The 27,376-nt window shown below is 25.7% G+C and overlaps 1 protein-coding gene and 2 non-coding genes across 3 annotated transcripts in view; all 3 read right to left on the minus strand.

The window, feature by feature from the left end:
- The window catches only part of LOC132920562 (A disintegrin and metalloproteinase with thrombospondin motifs 20-like), an 89,552-nt gene that overhangs the window by 35,076 nt on the left and 27,100 nt on the right, over nucleotides 1–27,376 (minus strand). Inside the window, exons 2-4 of the mRNA XM_060983045.1 lie at nucleotides 10,442–10,609; nucleotides 10,178–10,335; nucleotides 5,130–5,258 (exon numbers count right to left, since the gene is read on the minus strand). Of these exons, the coding sequence (XP_060839028.1) occupies nucleotides 5,130–5,258; nucleotides 10,178–10,335; nucleotides 10,442–10,609 (455 nt within the window). The remainder of the gene's footprint in view (nucleotides 1–5,129; nucleotides 5,259–10,177; nucleotides 10,336–10,441; nucleotides 10,610–27,376) is intronic.
- Nucleotides 1,880–1,961, minus strand: Trnas-gcu (transfer RNA serine (anticodon GCU)). Its single transcript has one exon. It is a non-coding gene; the product is annotated as a tRNA-Ser (tRNA).
- Nucleotides 3,664–3,745, minus strand: Trnas-gcu (transfer RNA serine (anticodon GCU)). Its single transcript has one exon. It is a non-coding gene; the product is annotated as a tRNA-Ser (tRNA).

The raw sequence follows: 27,376 nt of genomic DNA on the forward strand, positions 1-27,376 counted from the left end.
TATCTAGTTTAAAAACTCGGAAACTAATCGTTCAAATTGCAATATATATATATATGTCAACATTTTTAAGACTAACAAAAATTTTTGGTAAAAATAGCTGTTCTCGCGGAAAATAAATTTAAATTTGTATCACCACAGAATATTTTTTTACTTGTAAAAAAATCTAAAAAATTGAAAATATCCATATTTGTTAAGTATCTATACTTCAAAATTTCAAAAATGTTGATTGAAATAAACACATTATTAAAAGGGAAAAATAAGGGTGAATATCCTTGGTGAATCACCCGGTTTATAAGTATACTAAGTGATTATAATGACTCATCTAAAAGACGAACATTATTATTTGTATAAATATGTCAAAGTTTAATGAAATTAAACATAACCGGACGTTAGTCAAATAAATTATTGAATGACCTTTTCTAAAAAGTAAAAAGTCATTGAACTTTTTTGTTGATATTACAAAGAATTATTTACAACGTTACCTACATTAATAAATTATAATCTGAAAATAACCTTTTAGAGACATACATGATACTTTTCTAAAGGTAAAAACATAACAAATGTCAATATAAAATTATTAGAATTTTCTAAAGAGAAATATCACGAAACAAAAAAATAAATATATTGTGTTATTAATATTATTACATATTATGTAATTTATATTGTATATTATATTTTTAGTATAGTTTAATATTAAAATGATAACGGAAAACTAAACATCAAAACAGTAGGCTATAGTAAGTAGTAGGCAAGTGAATATTGCTTTGCTTTATATCTGTTCTCAAGTGATTCATTCCAATAAATGATGGCAGCAGAGGAGTAGTTGTAGTATTCTTCAAACAGAGCCTCCTCTGCTGTCAGTTAAACATGAAAAAAAAAATAGTTCATTCTAATAAATATGTTAAATCTGAATTCATTAAAATATTATTGTATTCTAAAACTTCATCTATAAAAAATAATTGTAAAATTTTTTTTTTAATTTTTTAAATTTAGTATAAATTACTAATGAGGAATATTGTATAACATTTTTAAACTTAAGCTATACAATTGATGATTTTATTAATACTTTTAGTTCGTAATTCGTTAATGTTCATGATTTTGACAAATTTTGAAAAATGTTTTCACATTATTAAATAAAATCATTATATTCATCTTTCCGCTTAGAATCCAAAATAGGTATAGCCCGTAAATGTGCATTATATAGGTAAGGCATAGACAATAGCGTAAAAAATAAATAATGGATTGACTTAAAAATATCTAAAACCATAAGTTAAAACGTTTAGAACTTAATATAATACAAAAAGAGAGATTTACGTTATTTTGTTACCGCAAGAAACATATTATTAAGGATAAATAATAAAAAATATTTAATGCAATGATACAATATTACAAAATTTCTAGTATTAACTATTTATTTAATATTATGTAATAAAAACATTACGAAAAAAATATATAGAAATTGTACATAGACTATAGGATAGAATTAACCAGTTCGGAATCAAATACACTTCGCATGAATACTGAATGCATTATACATGAATATAATAATATACGAACGGTGTAGTTTATGTTATACACATAGATCAGTGGAATAAAGTGAAACGTCTGGCCAATTACACTGAAAATAAACTCTGGTTTTTAGAATCAAAATTAAAATAGATACTTAATTGTTTATATATATATGTATAATTCAAAGTCTTTGCTCAGTTGCTGTTGCAGTATCGATCGATTGATATGTTGCCAAATGGTTATATATCCCGCGAAGCAACATGCAGACGTGTACTTCGCTTCTGCTTTTCATTTGATGGATTAAAACGATGAAAAGTTTAGAAATTCTACTAAAATAGGAAAAAAATTTGAAAAAAATTATCTACGATCTCGACGAAGATGGGATTCGAACCCACGCGTGCAGAGCACATTGGATTAGCAGTCCAACGCCTTAACCACTCGGCCACCTCGTCCCGTGAGCGAAAAAGGCGTATTGAATGGCTCTTATGAGCCAGACTTTTTTTTTTATGATATTTTTATAATTTTATTTAATAAGACTAACGTTAAAAATGATAATAACGAATATACTATGATTTTAATTTAAGTTTGAAGCTTAATCAGTTATTACTAAAATATTATATGCATAATAACAAAGTATAAAAATGTAATTTGCATCACAATATCGCATATATAACATCTACTGATTCGTTTTTAGTTAAAAAATATTAATTGTTTGGTTTGAAAAATTTAGAAAAGTAACAAATAGGTATTTATCTAAACATTCTAAACCTATTATTACCTAGATGGCTAGATATAATATTACACAAATATACAAATATTCTTTTACATTCCACACCAGTACCTAATACCTATTAATATATCTGTTAAACATATAGGTATGTATCTTAAACCTTAGTGCAAGGCATACTTAGTATTAGTGTCTATGTATTTTATATTACCTGGTCCCTATATTAACTACAAAAGTGTCTACCACCTATCTTGTTTATTTGTATGTACAAAATGATTTATGAATTATATAATCTAAATATATTATTTAATAAAAATGAATTGTAACATACCTAATAATATAACATCCATAATAGGTATCATAATAAATTATTAATAGAAATGTTACGAGTAGGTACTTTGTATTAAAGTTAAAACGGTAAATTATATTTTTATGATATACCCATTAAAAATAAAAAAACTTTTGTAATGTCAGTAAAAATTATTATATAAAGTATATTAGGTAGTGAAGTTAGCCCATTATAACTTCTATCTTTCCATAAAATAGTTTTGAATACTGAATTAGTGAATTATAAATAACATTCATTCATACGAATGAAATGTCATTTGAATGTATAATATTACCATCATGTGTACTGCTGCTTTATGACGACAGATAGCTATAATATATTATTATATAACCCTATTTATTCCTATTTAATATTTGTAATTATTTATTATAGGTGCTATAAGCTATTTTATGGAATAAATAATAATAATATATGCCTTATATGCTCTTGAACGATAGTAGGTACCTATATTACATAGATACTTAATTATATGCAGGTCCTATACTTGCAGTTTGCAAGCATAATGGACATAATATATTATGTACACAATACACACCATTGAGATTTCAGACAACAACAAAGAAGGTGCCAATTATAGTATTATATAGGTAGGTAATTGAAATCTGAATGTGTTTAAACTTTATGCATTTTTAATTTGATTGTATTTGAACAAAACGATACGGTGTTGATTGTTTAAAAATGGAAAATAAATAATTATACACATTTTAGTTTTAAACTCTCTTCGTCTCTTCATACTATATTAAATACCTATAAATTATACTTATACATTTATATACTTTGTTATTACTTATTTGTATATTAATGTATTATAAAATAGTAATTATGATTTTATAATTTTTTATTATTACGTAAATTATTATGAAATGTACATAAATATTTATATTATTTTTAACTAAAACATTTTGGTACTTTGAAAAATATAACAAAACGATAAGATTTAATGAAAAAAATAGGAATTTATAATAGAAGTATGCGTAAATAGTAGTACCAATAAATTATTTTTAGTTATTTTATTATTCTAAATAAATTAAAAATTAAAAGAATTGTAAAAAAAAAACAAAAAAATATTGCACGGTACCGACGAGGATGGGATTCGAACCCACGCGTGCAGAGCACATTGGATTAGCAGTCCAACGCCTTAACCACTCGGCCACCTCGTCTCGTGCAAGGACGAGCCAAAAAAGACTAATTTAAACCACATTAGAAAATAATATAGTAACACATTTTTATATTGATTTGTTCAAAATATGTTATATAATAATTATCAAAATAAAGGTCAAAAATATATATAACATCAGGTACCCGCTGTATAGTTCTTATTAAATACCTATACGACTATACATTTATAATACATTTATGATATACCTATATATTGTAATACAATATACGCGTATATATATTTCATTAATTACTAAAATAATAAACATTTTCAAAGCGTTAAAGGCACAATATGATTAAAAACTCTGAGGTTGGTGCTATTTAAGTAGTAGATAGGTACAGAAAGGTGTTTAATCGTATTTTTTAACCTGATTAATAATAATGGCTAAATTTAAAATGACTTACCTAGATACTACTTGTAAGTAGGTAGGCACCTTACTTAACCTATGGGAATGTTGATATTTTATATAATCATAGGTATAAAGTAAATTAAACCCTTTACAATTTAGGTAAACAGTTTATTTTAATTTCATTGATAGGTATTGAAATGTGGATGCTAATATTTTTTATAAAAATACAACTAACAAAGTAACAACATGTCTATAGTAAATGTTGCAATAATTTTAACGAGGCAACTCGGGATTCACGAAAATATTTTAATTTTGAAAAAAACCAGAGATCAAGATATCTTTGTTATTGAATAAGCGACAAGAATGTAGTACCTACTACCTATATACCTTCCTACTAAGGATTGTAATGTATAAATTGTACGTGTAGTAAAGTTAATGTTATATTGTTGAATGTTGATGTAAAAGTAGAATATTATGTATTTCAGTACCTATTTGAGTAAATTTATATTCTTACATGTTAGATCGTGGTCGATAACACTGTCTCTGCAATCCATACACTCTACATATTATGACTTTATACATAGTAGGTATATATCTGCTAGGTACATAGGTTCTCTTCAAAAAATCCATTATTTATATTCATTTATTATTTATTTAATATCTGTTGTTATTTTTAAAAAAAATTCTTAAATCTTTGTAATATTTTTTGTCGACACTCGGCGGTAATATGATATGATATGTTCATTACCAAGATATTATTTTGTTTTATACCTAGTACCAACCTACCTACTAAGTTAACGTTCTTATATTTTTTTTTCTTTTACAAAGAATTAAATAAGATGTATATTACCTAGGTATATTAAATATATGATTTGTTACAATATTATAATGTATCATAAACCTAACGTTATGACAACGTGTATTACTAAAAGAAGCTAGGTACCTAAATCATTATAATATGTTAAAGTTAATCTTAAAATAAAATAAAAACATTTCTAAATTACTTTGTGTGAAAATAAAATAAGTTGGTACTCACCATTCCATCGCAAAGGCTTACGGCAACGATTGAACCAGGTTCACCAGAAACATTTCCCGAATAAAAACACCCATTAACCTTCACATTGGGTGGTTCTCTCCAAGATTCGTTCTGCTTCATACGAGTAATCTATACGATAATAACAAATGTACATTCAGTTAAATTCGGTATTCACGATCATTTCGTTTGTTTTATTAATTTCTAAAAACATGAAAACATGAAAATTGCTTAATACTTGTATTTACGCAAGACAATAAAATAGGCTGTTGGTTGATTTATTAAAACATCGTGCACGGATAATAATATCATTAGCAGCAATAATTTTTGGCAATTTACCAATATCAAGACAGTCACTGAATAATCGCTTATTATTTCTAAAAGTATGAATTATATCATTCGAAGGGATAAATAACCACGCTTTATAAAATATTAATCACATTTATTATTGTTTAAGACAAAGGCCTTTGTTTTACTATTTATATGCATGATTGTTATAATATAATATTATAATGAATATTCTATATAGGTATGACAAAATAACTACCAATTCATTTTTTTTTTAATATTTTAGAGATGCATCATACATAATCTAAATTTATTCGACAGTTTAAATATTAATTAATGTTATATGTAGACAAAAAAGGCAATAACCTGTTATAATATTATTTTATTTTAATTTCAATTAGATAACCAAGTATAATAGATAGTCATTAATTAATAATTATTCGTGATTTATCATAAAATTAAATCAAAACAAAATTATTATAATAAATACATGAAATTGTGTACCTAGTATATATTATTATAATAACATATATTTATTATAAGAAGGTATTTAAAATGAATTTTTGGTAATATATATTTTTCAAATTTTTATAGGTATTAGTGAAATATATACATTTTTTACGGTTTGTTTATATTATATAAGTAAATAAATTATATAATAATGTATTAAAACCAAATAAAATATAATATGATATTATTATGAATAATTTTCAAACTATTTCGTGTTATACCTACCACTTACGAATAAAATAGTATTATAAAAACATAATATTTATCGACAATGAATTTCCCATTATATTCCGGGTATAATATGTGTTAGTGTTACAATTATTTAATAATTACATATTAACAATAAGATTTGCATTGCACTTTTTTTTTTACAGATCGCAATCTTATCGTGTAATCGATTTTACGAGTAGGTAGGTGTGTGTTTTATCGAACGTGTTTAAATAGTTGTATAGTTTTATAATGTTATATGTAACACACATCTACATAAATATTATAACGGGTATACCGTATACATAGGTACTACACTGTTATAATACACTTTAATATCATCTTCTTATCTATTTATTATTATTATAATTGTCGTAACATAATTTATAATAATCCTAGTGATTTCCCGGAGACTTATTGAAAATGTAATCTTAACGATATTTCTTGGGACAATACGTAGTTGCCCCTGACGATTGCACAGTCTAATGCTACTATTTTAATATACACGCAGACAAACGACGGATTACACGGTCACTGTAATAATATGTGTTGTAACCCTGAATCACACGAGCAATAAAATACGAGATCATACGCTGCTGGGGTCCTGGGGACGATGCACGTATTGCAACGGGAAAAAAATGTATACTGATGCTATAACATTATTATGTCCAATGTATTCGTAAAACCTATACGGTCGTACAACAATATATATATATATTTATGTATATACCATGTAGGTATACCTACTGCAGTCTTCGGGTCAACAGTCGATATTCATCGTATGAATGCGGCAGCAAAAAACACAAGAACGCGTCTCCCGGGTGGACATTTATTATTATATATATGTACTCTCGTTTAATTGTTTCGAAATTACCAAAGAGGCAAAGACTAATACCGTATAAATATTAAATATGTATATAATAAAGTTTATATGTGTACATGTATAAATAGAAAAATAAAATCTAATGGATTTTATAAAACCGTTGGGTAACATACATATACAGGATGATTCACCCTGCAAGTATGCCCACCTACGTTTTTCCTTTATAATAATTAATTAATTTAAATTCTAATTTTTTAATTTTTCAATAAATATCAATTAATCTAAAATTATATTTGGAGATCATATTTTTAATTACTTTAACCTAAATCAAATTTTAAACGTGTCGTTATTAAAATATGTATTGAGTAGGTAATAGGAATGATAGTCCTTAGAAATAACTTAACAAAAATATAAATTATATTATATGTACTTGTCTAATATTTAATTCACCATTTATTATACCTACTAGGATATATTTTACGAATTATAAAATGCTGCTTTATCAAAATAAATTAGTATTAATTATTGTAATTTTCAAATCATAATAAGAAACATCAATTTTAACCTTATAATAATGGAAGATGGACATAATATTATCATTATATCCTCATAGGTTATAGTGCATCAAGTTAAATAATTAACAAAATATTTTAAGTATTTGAAAATATGGTTCTTAAGTATTCTTAAAAATTTCAAAAATCAGAATTTGAATTGAGAAAAAACATGGAAATGAGCATGCTTGATGAATCACTCTGTATAATATGTTCTTATTATTTTCTTTTTCTTTTCCCAATGGGTGCCGTAGAGTTATACATATTATATATAAGGCATCACTACAGACTAAATAATTAATTATGCGTAAATAAAAAAAATTACTTTTGTAAATAATAATACGAAACCCGATATTCTGTAATATATATAGGTATATATTATATATATATGTGTGTGTGTGTGTGTTTGAGTACGGATATGCCGGTAACAACCAACAGGTTTGAACACAGAATACAAAGATGCGTCGTATACCGCGGACGAAAATCGTGGAATTTATAAGACACAATACAAAATAATTGTCGTAAAATCTTTTAGCGTAGTTTTACACGAACATAGACTTATAATTAATTTTAATCAAACAATTATAGTACATATATACTACTAAATACTTTACTATAAAAATATAAGTGTACCTATACCTACGGGAAAAGGAAATCACTGCAATACTTCAGTAGTCAATATTATAATCATAATAAATAGGTAGGTATTCATATTAGGAACATTTAAAAACAGCTTTAGGTGCACTTAAATTATGAGACTTAAGAATGCCGCTATCTTAAACAATTATCTGGATTCTTGACTTGACCTCATCTGAGTAGATTGAATATTTAAAATAAGATAAGAAATAATCAAATAATCAATTTATAGACATTAGCATACAAATATTGTGAAAACACTTTCTTTTTTTTCCCAAAAAGTAGGCTTACACGTAAAATATATTTTATAATTATACAGTAAGTATATTGCATTATGGAAATACTAATATTTTATAGTATCATTGACTACTTTAAATAAATTATTTTTAAGTCAATTTACTGTGTTTCCGTAACCAGTGTTTGGTGTTTCATTGTATAAGATAACATTAATTGTTAAATCCCAAAATTAAACGACTATAATAATTTTATTTTGTTGTTTATCTAAATCAGATATAGTTTTAATAAATACAATATAATTATAGTACTTATATTTATATTTTTTATTTAAAAATTGTAATTATTTTTCTTGTATCTACAACTTTGTTTTTTAGTCATTGGTCCGCGGCAGTGTACAAAGCAATATTTACGTATGTACACCTAAAGTAAATATGCATATACATATATATTATGTATATCTTGGTACCAGTAAACAGATATCAAAAATATTATACCTATAGGCTATAGTATTGATTTTTCTGATTTTAGATTCATAAAATCTCCAACTTTATTTTAAGAATTCATACCTATAGATAATTTTGAATTAAGTAACTATATATTTAATAAATAAATAGCACTATGACTACGTTATATATTTTAGAATACACCGTGATTGAGTCATAAATTCTTATAACTATACTTATATAATATATAGTTAAATTTGATTTAAATTTTCAGTTTACTTCAAAAAGAGATATTATTATTGAATTATATACCTAATTAAAAGAATTTTTTTAGTATTTGATTTTTATTATATCGGAAAAAATTGTAATAGTTCGTTAAAGATATTATATTTACATTTTTAAATAATGTATTCATTTAAGAATGATAAATAAATTGAATTTGAATAAAATTAAATAAAGCTAAAATTTAAAGTTGTAAATAAAATATAAATATTAAGTGTGTGTAGAGGGCATCTTTGAAACATTGCAGTAAAATATATGCCTATATGATACGTACGGTATAAATCATTTTGATAGTGTCTATTGCCATTTTGATTTTGATTTCAAGTGCTAATAAAATTAATCTTAATATAATAAATTATATCTTGTATAGACTTGTCATGTAGTTTAACAATTTGTTAATATCAATATTAATTTGTTTCTGCTAGATGATAATTATGATGACAGTTATTTCGCTATATGAATATTTGAAGAGGATCTAAACATGAAATAAATTTATACGCGTGTCCTCAAGAATTAAATTATGAATTAGTGTATCTATTATAAAGAAATAAATCTATTTCTAAAAGAACTAAAAATATAGTCTATAGATCAATTAAGTAAATTATGATTATTACTTCTTTGTCATTTCATAATCAATAATTACTTCCAATTGAGTCACCAAAATGCATTACATGTTTCATGTCACGCGTACAATATTTTTAAATGACGGACATTTAATGCATTATTCTAATTATGATAATAGTATTATAAACACTAAGAAAGTAATTATCGTAATAGTATCCTTACGCGCATAATGAAAAACCTCCTGAATAACGTTATACACAATCGTTAGCCTCATAGAACAGTTATTTTTGACAAGGAAAATGCATACATTTTCGTCTTAATTATTAATGCGTGTTGCATCGACATTAAACTGTTTTAAAACATAAGGAATATTATATTTATTTATGCATGACAAATACCAGCAATTGAAATATAACGTGCAATGTGCTGTTGGCTGTTATATATTGTATAGTGTTCCATAATGGTAATGTTTACATAACTATTTTATTTATATTTGAAATGATTACTTACTTTAATATCAGGAGACACGAATTTAGAGTCTTGAATAAGCACTAAATGAAATAGATGTCCAAATGCTGTAAACTTGTATTGAGGATGAGGATCCCAAATAAATGCTGTTTTATGTCGATACTGTCCAGAATGGTGTTTAACAAGTTTTTCTCTATCGACTTTACAATAATAATATCATATCAATTATTCTTTATATTTTCAAAGACAAATATAGTATGGTTTGTATTTATAGTGAGAGTAGATTTATGATTATGAGAAACTTACGCCTATTTTGGTCACCGCCATAAAGTATATCGTGTGTATGCAATGAATCAGGTATTGACTTTACTGGCTTAACGTATTCTCGTTCAAACCGGCTAGCATCCGACAAATCGACCATTGATGATTTTTTTCTAAGGAACTCGGGAACCATAGATATCGTTTGAGTTTCATCTGAAAGTAAAGAAATGTATTATTATATAGTTTCATACACAAATATAATTATAACAATTATAATTGAAACATTTGAAAATATTAAATTTTAATTCTATTACGCTTAAATAAAAAAAAATTGTAATTTGCAAAAGTTTTCATTTCATACGACTTAACTATATAGTAATAATTTGTATAATTATATTACTATTATATTAGTATATGTTATAAAAAATATAAAAATAAATTATATGTGATGAGATATTATAGATTTTTATTTGAAATTTGTATATTTATATTCAAAAGTTTTTTATGAACAGTTTTATTTATACCCTGTCGTTCAAAATTTTTCAAAAGAATGAAAATAATACATTTCTTTCCTCAAGTTTGCGTACTCTTTCTTTAAAGAATAAAAAAAGAAAAACGCTACATTTATTTTTTAACTGCACTGTAATCGATTTGGAGTTAACATTTAAAATGTACATATTATATCGCAGTTCAGTGTCGTTAAATAAAAAACAGATATTAAATGATAAAAATATACAGTTTAAATTTATATTATGAATTATGATATATGAAATATATGAATATAATACATTATACATAAATGATAAATATTTAAAATAATAGTTCAAAAATAGCTTAAAATATAAAGATAATATTATACCAAAATAAAATTTTTAATTTATTGTTCTTACTTTTTATTATTAAAACTATCAATCAAATCTATCGCTTTTAAACTCAGTTGATTGGTTTAAATTAAAAAAGCGCAAATATACTCGTACAACTGGAATTTAATGTGTTTGAAATAGTCACGATGCAGTTAAAATGGTTTTGTAATAACATTTCAGGAAACGTCAATCGAATTTTCTAATGTACCAACATCAGCTACTATAACACTTAACGTGAACGACATCTTCGATATGACTTTACACACGAATACACGATAATATTTCGTAACGTCATAATATTGTAATAGGTAATATGACAACTGGCGAGTGTTAAATAATAAAAACAAATGACGACTAACGCGAATAAAGAAAAATTGCGAAGTCAGGCTAGACACACAAAGCTATGCCGCCGTCTGTCTGTATAAAGTTATTATTAATTTAAATTATATGTGTATATAAGTACGCTGTACACGTATTATGGTATAGCGAGAAAAAACGAAACTGGAGGAGCCGTTCTCGGAGAATGTCGTGACTTCCTGGCCGACGTAAATCAATTCAGTGTTTATATACCTATACAATATCTATGTATAATATGAGGGAGCATGTAAATATTTCGCAACGTTCATTGTCAAGGCCGAAGAAAACCGGGTGCGTTGGCATCACGTGGTATCGACTTTATTATTTTTTTTTCTCGTGTTTTGCTACTACATATCAAACAAGGTTCCTTGTAAAAGACATTTTTGAACATTGTCCAGGGAGATATGAATAAAAACAATTATACTAAAAAAAAATATTCAAATTCCCTCATGCACGACATTATATTATTATATCGCCCCATAGATATCGATCGATCAGGTGCCAGAGAACCAACACTTGAAATTTGGATATGATATATTATTATTATAACGGACGTCACGAATCACGATCGTCCCATTGAAACGAATTTGTTTACATAATTCCGACAACAAACGTGTCCGATACGCGTGTACTGTGTACACGATCCGTTTAAACGGCACTATACAAATACGTATTAAAATATGAATTTAATCGATTAAATCCGACACGGGTCTGTACTATTATTATGGAATTACCGGGTCCATAATTATTTACACAAAACTTAAATCATATATTATAAAATATAATAATGATAATGGAGTAGGTGGTTCTAATTTTAAATCACTTGAATCGCCTGTATTCAGTGCCACTGGGGGAGTTACGTATGTTCAAATTAATTTGGACTATACGAACATAAGTCAGTAGATATTATATTTCAGATTTAAATTAAAACTAAAACATACATAAACGTCATGCATAATTATATTTTTTTTTTATTATTAGTTTGCTGTGTTAGTTTAAAAAAAAAAAACGTGATCCGTGATTTATAGAAAACGTTTGATAGTAAAAACATTATTTATAATGTAGTCTCGCTTTCTAGTGTTGAAGTGTTTTCAACGTCATTATCACAACTCTATAGCCCTATAACTACCCAATAACTTTTAGTCTTAATGAGTGTTTATGTAATTTATTCTACTAGTAATATTGTAAAGTTAAAATTTAATTTATCTTTTAACAAAATGATATAAGTAAATTAAAAGTTTTAGAAAAAATATGTTCAATTTATTATACATGTTTACCATATAATATTATGTACTATGAAGACATATCACGATAAAAGTACGATTAATTGAAATACCTATAGGTACATAATATACAAACTGCAGCTTTTAGAGGATTTAACACTTCGGAAAATTATCGCCAATTCACAGCTCCATAAATCATTCTGCTTATAATATAGTATGTACAAGTTATGATGATCAAAAGTAATAATATAATTAAAAACATGATTTAGATTCATAAACAATTTTTTTTTCTATTATATGTTTTAACTAATTGTAAAACAAAAAATTTAATGCTTAATCACATTACATTTTATTCCTATGGTAATGATTTACCACGGATAGAAACAGAATAATGTTAAAACATTAAAAAAAAAAAAACTATCGATTATTTGAATCCGTAGGTTGGGAGGTAGGTATGTATCGTAAACACTTTCTTCTATCATTGTCGTCGAAACTACTAAAATCATTTTTACACTTATTGTCTTATATTATTTACTATACCATCACACAGTTCATAATCATATATAATATTGTTGTGTGTACCTATACGTAACGTCACGTTATGGGGTGGCCAGTTCATAAAATGTCCCGTCGACCGGTCCTTTAAGTGCATATACTCATTCTGAAATACCCACGTTTCATATCACTGTTTACTTACTAAATATAAGGGTACAGAGATATGGGAAGATTCAAAAATACAATTGTCGCCAGACCGGCCGTAAAATAAATGTATACGTTTCTCTGTTTGTTTTTAAATCTCGAGAAAATCGGACGATAACTTATTTACCGACAGTTGTTGATATTTTTATTTTCACCATTTTTATTTCATATAACCATTAGTCTAAGACTTTTTTTACGGCAACGTGGCGATTATATCTATACACGGGGCCTATGTAATACAATAATAATCTATATCGATGCGATAAATAACAATAAAATCGCCGTAATGTAAAGTAGAATACAAAATAATTTTAAGAAATTGTATTAGTGTCGATCTAGATAGCATCTATATTCTATACTATATTTTATACAATCGTCTACGTTATTGAAATAGTATGTGTTGTATACTATACATAATTATACAACATTAAGATGATAATTTGATTACGAGCGATGAGAAATGTACCGTTTAACATTTTTACTCGAAAAACTATACCTGTACAAATTTTACCATCCTACTTATTTTACTGATAATTTATGAACAATAAAATTAATTATCTTCGAACTATCAAAACATGTTACTGTATTTTCATAAGTCTTAGAAATATGTATTTAAAATTACAATATTCGAACCAGATAATACGTATATGGTATATATGTCTGAACAATTTATAGTGACAATGTAATATGTATGCGTCACTGATATGTATCTATTGTACGATTTAGAGGAGTTAATGTAAAACTATTTTCACTTGAATTCTTTAAAAGCAGATGACACGTAAATTAAACTACATTTATAAGTAGGCAATGAAAACTAATGCCAGTGATCTGCATTTTACATTAATATATATGAATACAATATATTTAAATGAAACAGCTAGCGTAATAAAGTTGACTACCTAACAGATAAAAACACATATTTTATACAAACTATAAAAATGGAGGTACCTATTACATTATATCGTATTTATTAATATTTTTCATTTTATTTTATAATCTTATTATTTAATTTTAATTTAATTTTAGGATTCGGGTAGAAAAAAAGTATACAAAATGTTTAAGTCACAGTGAGTTTAGTAAGTTAAGTTTTATAATATACTATAATGCCAGAAAATTATAAAATAAATAACAGTTTATTCTGGCCAATATTATGTACTTTCAAGAATTTCATTTCATTTGTGACGAATATTATAATATATTTTATATTATATATATATATATGTTGTATTTTATCATTTTAAATTTTTATACCACACGGCTATAATTACTATTTTACTTTTATAGTGGCAGGTTCTCAAGTTAAAAATGTTTCTCAGTTTAAAACAGTGTTGAACACATTTAAATATTCTATTTATGTTATTTTTAATACCAATTTTTACAATGATAGCAAGATTATATAAAAAGGTATCACATATTTTATAGTACTAAAACCATAAATTATATTTAAGAAGATTTAAATTTAAGTCATTCAATTAAACTTTAAACACAAATATTAAAATTACTATACAAATTACAAATTCAAAATATACACTAATAAGTACTCTATAAAATGATTCAAGTATACAGGCGTCGTCGATGTTATACAGTAAAGTTTACGTTAAAATAGTTATTTATAGTTAAATGGTAAGATATAACATATAACATACTAACGTAGTACGTACTAGACGTACAATTATTTTACTTACATTAAACAGATTTCTATAGTCTTGCTGTACCATTAGAAGAGCACAGAAATACCCCTTCGTCCCAATGCCGAAGTTTCAGAGGTGCCACGCATGTTGCATTTTGGGATAAAATAAATAAAGTAAGCTTTCTGTATTAGTATCCTTCACTATTCCTATCTCTCTATATTTTTTTCCACGTGAATTTATATTTTTTTTAAAATATACAATAAGGAGCTTACAAAAATTTACCTTTTGCTCAGGGATATACTAGAACACTAAGGATGGATCACTGTAGATATTTTACAATCTTGCATACTATACAATATTACAACTGTAAGATTAAAATTATTCAAATCATAAATAATTGTTTATTATTTATCAAATTTAAATTATAATAAAATTGTATCAACAGCACTAACAGCAGCATAAATAGCATACATTTGAATATTTGTATGATGATAATTTACTGTTGGGGTGACGATAGAATTTATCGACCGAACAAAAATGCTCATTTTGCTTCTGGACTCTGACAGCGCGTGATGGGCCAAGACTGCACATGCTGAGAATTATTAACGCACATTACCTCTGTTCAGTTGACAGACCATACGATAGTTAAAATGGCTACGTCTCGGGGGATATACAATATTATGATCGTGCAGGCTTCCACGCAAATCGAATACTAGTCTATACCTTTTTATTTTAAATTATTAAATAAATGATAAAAATTAAATTTATGTATTTTTATATCATGGTTTGGAAAATAAATATTTACATTTATAATTGATTAATTATAAATAAATTTCGAATTGGTATATATAAAATCAAAATATATAGTAAGTATATATATAATACTTGGATTGTTATATTAGTTAACACGTCGTGTGCTAGAACCTGTTTTTTTAATAGCTCTACCGTTATTTAAGTTATAACTTACAACTATATGTTAATTAATTAAATATTTGTCGGTAAATTTATACGAGGAACCACGCTTATTATAAAATGTAATCAACTGTTTGAACGATTTCCAATTAATGATATAATGTATTATGTTCATTTTGTAACTTTTTCAAGTTACCTAGATTATAACTACGATAAACACAAAAATTGCATTTAAAATAATTCTAAATTTATCTTCATCAAATTCGGGTCAACGAAAATTGTAAACCATTATTAATATTATAAATGCACAATTAACATGATGCGGTGTTAAGTAGACGGAACTTTTTTGGACGACATAGCCCATAATATTATGAATGCGTTATTATACTAATATAAATATTATGCCAACAACATATTACATAAGTATAGAAAAAAAATCTTCCCTAGGTCATAATGAAAGTTGATGACAATATATTTCATGTCTGACTACATTAATCTATTTTAGTTCAATGATTTTCACGCTATGTACACTAAGTGCACATACCTATCCGATATTATTATATATAGGTATATCATATGAAAGAATAATTGCAACAACGAAAACACGCGTTTCACTCGCATGTCTCATGTATATAAATAAGTATTCGAATATTATTTTAAAACAAAACCATTATTATTTTAAAAAATATTAACGTTTTTAGGAAATTTTTTTTTAAAGAAAATTTTAAATCATCGTAATACAACATTATTAAAGAATACTTATTAGAATTAAAAAAAAAAAAAACATTAACAATTTAAAAATATTTTTATTTATATCAAAAAACATAATTTCTATAAACAAATGTTGATAGAGAGAAACTCTCGCAAATAAATAAGTACTTATCAATTTATAAATAGATTATTTTTTAAACGTATTCATATTTTTATATAATATTATTATAATGTATGTGAACGGTAAAATATTATTGTAGAGTTGAGCATCGTATGTTTTGGGACGAACCTGTGTAAATAATAAATAGTAATAGTAGTAATACCACATATTATTATTGTTAAATATTACACTACGTTTAATTACAACTAATAGTTTAAAATTAACGTAAAATAGTTGACAAAATTGTTTAATTATTCTTCATTATTCGAGAATGGTTTTTTGTTTGCAATATCGCCATTCGCCTGCAATGATTATGATTTGGTACTAAAAATTAAAAAACACTAATTTAAATAATTACCTAATATAGCCAATAGGAACTTTAATATTTCATGCGAATATGCATCTTTATTAATAGCGTGTATATTGTATAACATAAATATATATTATATAGATCATGTACATTTATAGCTAAGACAACAAAGATAAATAATATGTAATTGGCTAACTTGTCGTTGTAAAAATGAATTTCTTCATATTTTAAAGTTTAAATAGAGTACTTAATTTAAACTTTCTACAACGTTCGTAAAAAAATAAGACGTTTATTATGAATATGGCAGATTTGTGTGATAGTTAGTGCGTTGGTGTACAACCCATTCGTCCTTGACAATAATATTATTGGTCAAGAGGGAAGTATTAGATGACGGGATTATAATATTAAAATGCATTATTGACTGTGTAAAACGAGTAGAAATGTAGAATATAATAAATCTGTTGCGATTTTAATCGTAATCTCAAGATTATTTTTAACCACCAGCTATAATAGATTAATAACAGTTTCAGAAATCTTACCATCTTAATCTCCTATTAAATTTCATATTAAATTTAAATTTTAACTATTCTTAATTTTTTCTTTATCAAGTTATTATTCAACCATTATACAGTTGCCACCTTGTCACTTAAATACTGATTTATAAATTGATAAATTGATTTATTCAATAAATATTGATGAAATATAATTTGATACTCGATATATATAATGCACAATAACTTTTTTTAGGAAACCCGACGCTTTAAAATATTTTGTTTTAATAGCACAATGGAAAAGAGATTAAGCGGGTATTGCGAGTCTGTGAACGTTAATATATATATACGTATAAATTATTTTTCGATATTACTATAAGTTATTTACTTATTTCTTTATGAAAACTGGACGTTACAAACATTATGAATATTCTCGACACGTTTTAAAAATGTACAATGCATTTGAAGAGATTGGGCGGGATAGGTATATAATTGACGAGAACGTTAAAATGGAAGAGCGATAAATGATGTGTCTTCGATAGCAAGACACATAATCCTAATGATTGGATATGTTAGTACCTATGTTTCAAATTCCGATGAAAAAAATATTGAAACACGTGATTGGTTATATTATCGTGCATCAATTACATCGACCGAGAAGTTTTTAATAGGGAACTGGAGTTTAACCCTAATACGAAAACTTCGAGCGACCACAATTTTAATACTTTCCTGATATTTATTCATGATTTCACGATACCTGATAATTGTATCATAACTCACAAGTAATATGTTTTAAGTATACTTATAAGTAAATGTAGAAAATATTGTATTATTTAATCACTAATAATATTCTAATTCTTTCAATAAGAGTTATTGCAACTTACAGCTGGTAATACCTATACATATATATATATATATAAACCAAATAACCATACTCACAATAAAAACTATATTCAGAGTAAAGCACTGAAGCTTACCAAACTATTTTACTACAAATCAATTACGTTACGGTGAACTAGTGCAAGTGACAGTCTTGAATCTAAAAAAATCAATTATATATTGCTATTATCTAATCCTAACGTTTGCAACTTAATTTCAATTGATATTTTCAGTAAAAAAAAAATATTAATAATGATTATAGCTTTGAATATTTTAATGTTAAATGAATAAATTTAAATAAATTGAATATAATGATAATTGTTTTGCTGTGATTGTTAAATCGTATATATAAAAAAAAATATCGATATTTAAAGTATTATACTTGTATTATAAAAGTATTATATAAACACTAAAATAAAAAATGTGATTTCAATTTCTAATTCAAAAAATATAAATGATGCCCCATGGGTTGTACAATAATCCATCATTTGTGTATAGAAACTAGAAAGCAGTAGTTTTCTCTGTGCTCTCTTTAATAATTCATAAGATTTATAACCAAAAGTGATAAGTACCAAGTTAATTTAGGTCACAGAATTATTCACTTAAAAAATATGGTGTAATATATACATTTTGTTAAACACGACTTGATTTACATATTTTATCGACGTTCGTAGTGACGAATAATCCAATGACAAATGATTCTTCAAAATTTTATTCTAATGTAGAAGTGTAGTGCACGGAATACGAATAATATTGTTGTATAATGAACCACTGACTTCGGTCCAGTACAAAAAAAAATCGACTAAACGGCTGGGCGTTGGAATAATACTCTTTTATCATTATTGGAATTATAAAACGTCACAGTTGTTTTATATAAAAGTAGAATGAGCGCAAAGGCAACTGTAAAAATAGATTACAAGGATTTGCTCAGCACTCCTTTCTGCCCCATCTAATGAATAACGTGTCACAATTATAGTTATTCCATTAGTAAAATTTAACTAATAATCAAATTAAAATGGTACCATATTATATCGATCTTTCACTTAATTGAACTACATAATAACTCTGATACAAGTTCATACTTGAAATAATTTCGGCTGAAGCCTTGAAGCAAGTATACGACGAGTTCTCAATGAATATTAAAAATAATAAAACATTTCAAATTATATGATATATAAGTATATCATCATATTGCAGGACATGTAAAAAACTAGGTATGTAAATAAAACGTTAAATAATGCATTTAGTATAATATAATATATTTAATTGATATTACTATATCGTTTAAAATTTAAGTAATGTAAACCTTTTTTCTCTTTTTTACTTTCTTGTTTGTTAATTTTTATTTGACAATTTTAAATATTAAATATTATATTACTTTATTTTATAATAAATACAAAATACTCAATAGTAATAATTTATTAATATTTAATATTTCTCGAATATATTTTACTTTTTTTTTAATTGTAAAATGAATAAATAAAAAATGTTGGTATGAAAAAGTACAACCAGTACAAACAAATATTGCTGATTAATAACCGAAGAAAATGGCATTATTTTACTTAATATAATTTTATTAATATATTTAAATTTAAATAAATTACGAAAAAAAAATATATATATAGCTTACAGTATTAGCAGTTTGTTGGGTTGTTTATTAGATATCATAGACTACAAAAACAAATTTTAAATAACTTTTATTTACAATCAAAACATTTTTAAATTTTATTTATGTTTTCTATTATTATAGTATTCATTTTTAAATTAATAAAATACGATAGCAAAAAAAAAAAATAATAATAGTTATTAATATTAATGAAACAATGTACCTAATGTATACAAATTTTTAAAATTAAACGGATAGGATACAGTGACTGGCTTTACTCATAAGCAACTATTCAGTGAAGTATAATTATGGTAAACTTTAAATCAATGATAAATTGATAAATTATCACATTAGATAAACGTTATTGAATGGAACTCAGTTTAGATTCTGTTCCTTAAAAGATTTTAATTTTTTTAATTTTAAGAGCTCGTAATAAAAATTATTATATAGTAATAAGGATGTTTATCATTTATTAAATAATGTAACAATAAATTATTATTTATTATCAAGTGAGTAGTAACCTTGTATTTAAATGTCAAGTTGAGAATCTTATGATATACTCAAAAATACATTTACTACATCATCATAAATACATATCTATAAATATTGATTTCGTCGTAATTAAAAAAAAAATATATTAGAATGTATTATGTGCCTATAACGTTTGCTATAATTTACAGTTATAATAGTATAAATTATAAATAGTATACCTATAGTGTTTCAATAAAATACAAATTAAATATTATCATGTTGTATGTACAAAAAATATATTATTTATCAAATAAATTATTATTATTTGATGACAACGGTCAACGACTAATTTATTTTTATTTTTTTTACAATAAAGTATCATTTAAATAGAAATTTACTCAAAATTCCAAGAAAAATATATAATATATACATAGAACTTTTAGAATAGAATAGTTCTACACAAAAATGTGTTTTTAAAATAAAGATAATATAATATAGATGTCTTTAAACAGTTTAAACTATGTCAATAAACACGGAATAATCTTAATTGCCACTAGTTAATGAATATGTATTATATGAAAAATAACGAGATTTAATTAAATCAACTCTATTGGTTAGTTCACAGTTTGAATATTACCATTTAGCTTTCTGATCTGTTATCTAATATATATATACCATTTTTATTTGATAAATGATGTGTAATATTTTTTGCTTATTAATTTATTAATTAGGCTAAGTATGTAATAACAATTAAATATTTTAGTCGTAAAATGTTATCTTATTTTTATTTTAAGCCTAACCTCCAACAGCTTCATCAACTGCGTTTTTAGAACTGCTATTTCTTCTATTTTAATATGATTGATCTTACTTATTAGTTATTTGTCACAAATAACATAATAAGATTTTTTAAAACGGATATGATGCATGATAATATTTTAAATGTGTTTGGTCGATGGTATAATATAGCTGCTGAAACTTGAAATATTAAGTGTTTGATAAATAGATTTAAAAAAAAAACTCTTCAAATAGATCACACGACTGGCTTAACCGAGACTATTTTTGAATTACTCTCATCATATTAAATTGTAATTATCTCTATATATTTTTTTTCATACCAGCTATAATAATATACTGATTATTATCTGATAATATAAAATTAGATTCGAGTTAAGCTTATTCACGTGTATGTTGTATAGGTGTATAAATTACAAACTTCACATTTCATATAACGTATAATACATTATAATAATCTGCATGCGATAATCAATTAGTTTACCGACGTACAGAGTACAGTGTACTTAGTAGTACCTACCTACCTACCTATATATTATAATACTACTGAATATAGGTACGTATAAACGTTATCATTTTAAAATTCTTACGAACTGGAAATCTTCGACCATTTTTTTTTCATCTGTCGTTAAATCAGTAATCTACACGTATATGCAAATGAATACAATATAATAATCGAAAACATCACATTTGACACCTGTGTACAAACTTTGCGTCCTGTGCATACAAATATGATCTGTCTTGAATACACTATAATAATATTATATAGACACTGATCGTTCCACGTGCCATGTATATGTACACCACGGTTACTGGCTTTGGAGTTTGGAGACAATCCAACAGAGGTGCATTGAATCATATTATGTCACATAAAAAAATCTTATCTTGTTATAGATAGGCGTGTATCGCGTTTGAAAATTATAACATGTATGTAATCGACCATCAACGTGTGACAGCGGATATGCTAAGAGACTACCATACAGAATTTCATTAATATAATAATATGAAACCCAAACTTCAAATAACAGGTACATTAACCTTACTCTGGTAAACAAAAGGAACATTCAGGCAGACGTATACAAAGGAAAGTGTAACCCGCTAACACATGTTTGGTTAAGGTCCGATAGATTTGTTTACGTAATATCGGATGATGGCGATAAAAGGCTGAATAAGCGAGCTACCTATATTTGATCCAAATTTTCTGTTAATGACTTTAATATGTTGTGGCGCCAGAGACACCGTGCAATCAGTGTATGCCTAGTTGGTAATTAAACAGTAATTAATTGATAGCTTGTTATTTTAGTTCTAATAAATTTTCCGGTAAATGTATACCGTTTGTTGAGTTAGTTTAGCACTATTGAACATAATACGTCAATATTATTACACAGCTATACTGCATCATAATAATATATCGATAAGCAGTTTATATAGATTAACATGGCGTAACTAAAAAACAAGTAAGTCAGTTATTATTTGTACATATTAGTTTATTAATGTGTGTTGGTTTTTTACCGATTTAATAAGAATAGGTACAAATTACTGTAACTAATTAATATTATTGACCAGTACTTAATTGTGTGTATCTATACGCAAATAATTTATAGTTTTATATACATACATAATTAATCAATAACTATATAAACTATAATTATTCGATTATAATGTATTATATACTTGAACTATATACAAGAATAATTTGTCGAATAAAATATTATATATTAATATACTATCGTATAGGCCAAATAATACGTTTTAGTATATTTTCTATTATTCTTTTATATATACGATACATCACGTACAATAAGAATATTTGGTCAGCGCATTTAAAAGCGTAAGCGACTTGATTAAAAAAGCCGCCCATCATTAACGGCACTCACAAGAGTATATTAATTCAAAAATTATAGTTAATTCAATTGAATAGTTAAATCGTATTTTCGGGAATCAATTAACGATGAATAAAATATGATCGCTTCATCACAATAATAATACCTAATAATAATATAATAGTCGTTCAATTGAAATTATCTCTCTGAGCTATGGATAGATAATTGAATCGTCCCCGCCCATGCTCCATAGTGGTTACTCTGAATCTAAAAGTTTCCAAAAACTGTAGGCGTGTAGCCGTTTTGACCCGATTTCACTGGCGGCCACGAGTACGCGTTTATTTATTGTTCACGGCGCGTTTCATTGTTTACCCAAACGATAATCTGCTGGAGCCCACCCGCCATCGACGAAAACTTCTCAATTTAAATAATTCGGTATGAATTTCCTGTTTCCGACAAATAGCTATTTCACCGGCACCGGTAATTGACTATCTAGATTATTTATTTATTTTTTATCGTTATAATAATATTATCCATACGATTGTACAATTACACACACACACACACACACACACACACACACACACACACACACACACACACTTGTGCGCGAGACTTTACTCGACGGATCGTCGCCATCGAGTGTAATAACGTTTTGAACGTATTACATGGGACTATTATACATATAGCGCGTCTGCACTTGACCTTCTGGTGTCTTCTGTGAAGTTTAGTACAACAGACGAATCATCGATCGAAACAATCGAAAATCAACAGCTGCGCTCATCAAACTTAAATTGTTCCATTGAATAAAACATGCTACTATTCCATATGTATATTTTAACAAACAATATTTCAATACAACAATGGCATATCTGTGAAGTTTTTTTTTTTTTATTTACATTTGTTGTATTATTACTACGTATTGAATAAGAAAAATGTGTACATAGATAAATAAATTTTATACACCACATGTATGTCTCCCTTGTATGGCGTAGTAGTAAGTACGTACAGTCAATCAAATATACATATAATAATATCGTAATAATTTATAGGTATGCGTGGACACAGATAGTCATGAAGAAGACATAGGTATTTTCAAATATTAATTACAGGTAGGTAGCCGGGCAGATACTACGTAAACACAGGTAATTGAAGTACATATACAATTTGCAGACTTTGACCAAACAAAACTACGAATATTTTTAAAACTTTCACTACTCGCGTATACGGTTTTTTGTTTCTCGATAAGAAAAAATTTACGTTTATAATGAATGACGATATAAATTTGCATTAATTCGTATCGATAAGTATTAGCTATTAGATATCTAATATAGGTGCATTAGAGTTTATAGATAATAATTATGGCAATCAAAAATACATAATAGTATACCTAACCTAACCTATACATTCTAGAGTTAACGTATAATATACATTGGTCAACTAACCTTTATGACTGCACTGTTAGAAACCGCTCTCACAAAACAAGATTAAAAATAAACCGGAACAAAACAAAGTAAAAATATTACCAAGCCAGATATCTGCCTATAACTGTAACCAATTAACGACATAAATGCATAATGAAGATGATTTCTTATGTAATACATCATATTTGTATTTTGTGTACCCGAAACTACGAGCAATTACAATAATAGACAAAATATATTAACATACATAATATTATAATAATAACGCATTAATAAATCTTCCATAAGTAGTTAAAACCATTTCAGTTATGGCAGACTTATTTTACTCTAGACCTAACGATCCCACTACAAAAGCCATATTTATAAAATGTTAAAAATCTCGTTGACCTGTTAGGTTAGATTATTTTCTGTTACTCCGGATAGAAAACAATACCGCAAAAACCAGAACCAAACTGAACACGCCAAACAGGTCAAATATTGGTAAAGTAAGTCGAGGAATTGACACCTAGCACCTGCCATAAAAAATGACAGGTGCTTTATTAGTCTATTATATAGATATTTTAATATTTATTATCATTTTAAAAATACCCATTAACAAATTATTACATATTATTTAAAAAATAGTATTTAATAATTATAAATGTACATGTATACGTTTAATGTGCAAATAATTTATACGAATATTATCTTTATTCATCAAAGGTCAACCAGAATATGAAAATATTAATATAATATTGTACGTTTGATATAAACTATTAGTTTTGATAATCAACACCATACCACCATTTAAAATAAATTACTATATTATAATTTATAAAATACGAAAAATCAAAAAAGATGATAATAATCAAATGGTTTACTTTTTTTAATTTAATTTTTGTTGATTACTAAACACAGTTTATTTATTTACATAGGTAGAGGTATACTGCGATATATTATAGGTATTTTAATCTATATGTACGTAAATATCTAGTAAATGATTAAGAAAATCGTTTAAACTATAAAAAATCGTAATTAAAACTAGAGGATTTAATCATTTTTTTTACGTATATCGATGGTTTTTATTGATTCTTTTATCGTTTAACAATCAAATGAACGTATTCCATGATGATATAGACCACGTGTATCTTTTGAAGCCTACTGGTATGACTCGATGAATATATGGAAACCCTACAATAGTGATTATAATTAGTTTTTTTTTTTAAATATTATAATTATTATTCTACGGACAGATGAGTAAGTCAAAAAAAGGCTTTCTTTGATCGTCTCCTGTAAGTCTTCTGTCTATTATCCGGAGGTTATCCTTCACACGGTTACCAGCAGCCACTATATGTCCTCGGGCCATAGACCCGCCCAACGGTGAGTCCCATTACGACCCATTATGGCCAATTAAAATTATTACGCTGGTCTTGGATAATCACTGTTACTTTTATCATTATTATATACGAGGATAACACCTATTGAATACCCGCCGACATCTTGGCTACTTTTATTTCGATTAATTCGTCATCATTCCAAATTTTCATACTACGTTTTATGTACGTATGTCGTGTTATGCAATATTATAATATAAATTAGTGAATATGCATTATTTACATTAAAATATAAGTGCCTAAAGTATATATTTTATACAATACGTATAATTGAACATAATTTAAAATACCATATAAAATATATGTATGTAAATATATTTCGAGTATGATGTACAATTATTATTATATATTTTAATATTGTAATATTCGCAGTTTGATTTAGCGGAGACGAGTTGAAAAAATTAAACTAAACACTTAATTACTATACCAGATTCAGAAGATAAATAAGAAGTAAATTTATCACTGGTCATTTTAATAGACAATATAGAAAATACCAAAATGTATATTTATTTATTATACATCATAATGGTTAATGGTCACTATAATGACAAAATATTTACCTTGAAATAAATTAAAAAAAATCGCTACGAATTATATTTTATTTGTTTATTTTAAAAAATCTCTTAGCTAATCAGAGTATAAAGATATTACGTCTGAAGTACAACAAAATATATCCTATAAATCATGTTACACGGCATATTGCATATTATATATACGTGTAAAAGTAAATAATATTCAATAAAACTATTATGTCAATATTAGAATACATTTTAGTTACATATACATAAATAGGTGAAGGTAATTATAAACTGTATTGGTAATTAACATAGAATTCAAGGATCTTAAAACGCATCGCATTCCCGCAGTCATATCAATAAAAATGTACTAATCTTAAATCAACTAATTGATATTTGGCTACAGTAAAACAATTCTTCGTAAATAGGGATTGGCTATATGATTTATCTACACAAGTGCACAATATGTAAGTCATCTAACAATGATCCAAGCTAATAATGAATAAACAAATCATTAAATATTTCTCTGAGATAAATTCTTTTATTCCAAGAATAAAAATCTATAACGTTTATTTAAGTTCAAATTGATAAAAATACTTGTATGAATCTTTTTAATATTAATTAAAAGTAGTAAATTATAATAATAAGTTAGATATTCTGCCGTGTTGGTACTACAAACAATATTATAAACATTTCGGTATCTAATATTTTTATTTTTTCGAAGTACCAGTTTTTTTAAT

Source organism: Rhopalosiphum padi, chromosome 2, assembly GCF_020882245.1.
Source record: "Rhopalosiphum padi isolate XX-2018 chromosome 2, ASM2088224v1, whole genome shotgun sequence".
NCBI classification, from domain to species: Eukaryota; Metazoa; Arthropoda; class Insecta; order Hemiptera; family Aphididae; genus Rhopalosiphum; species Rhopalosiphum padi.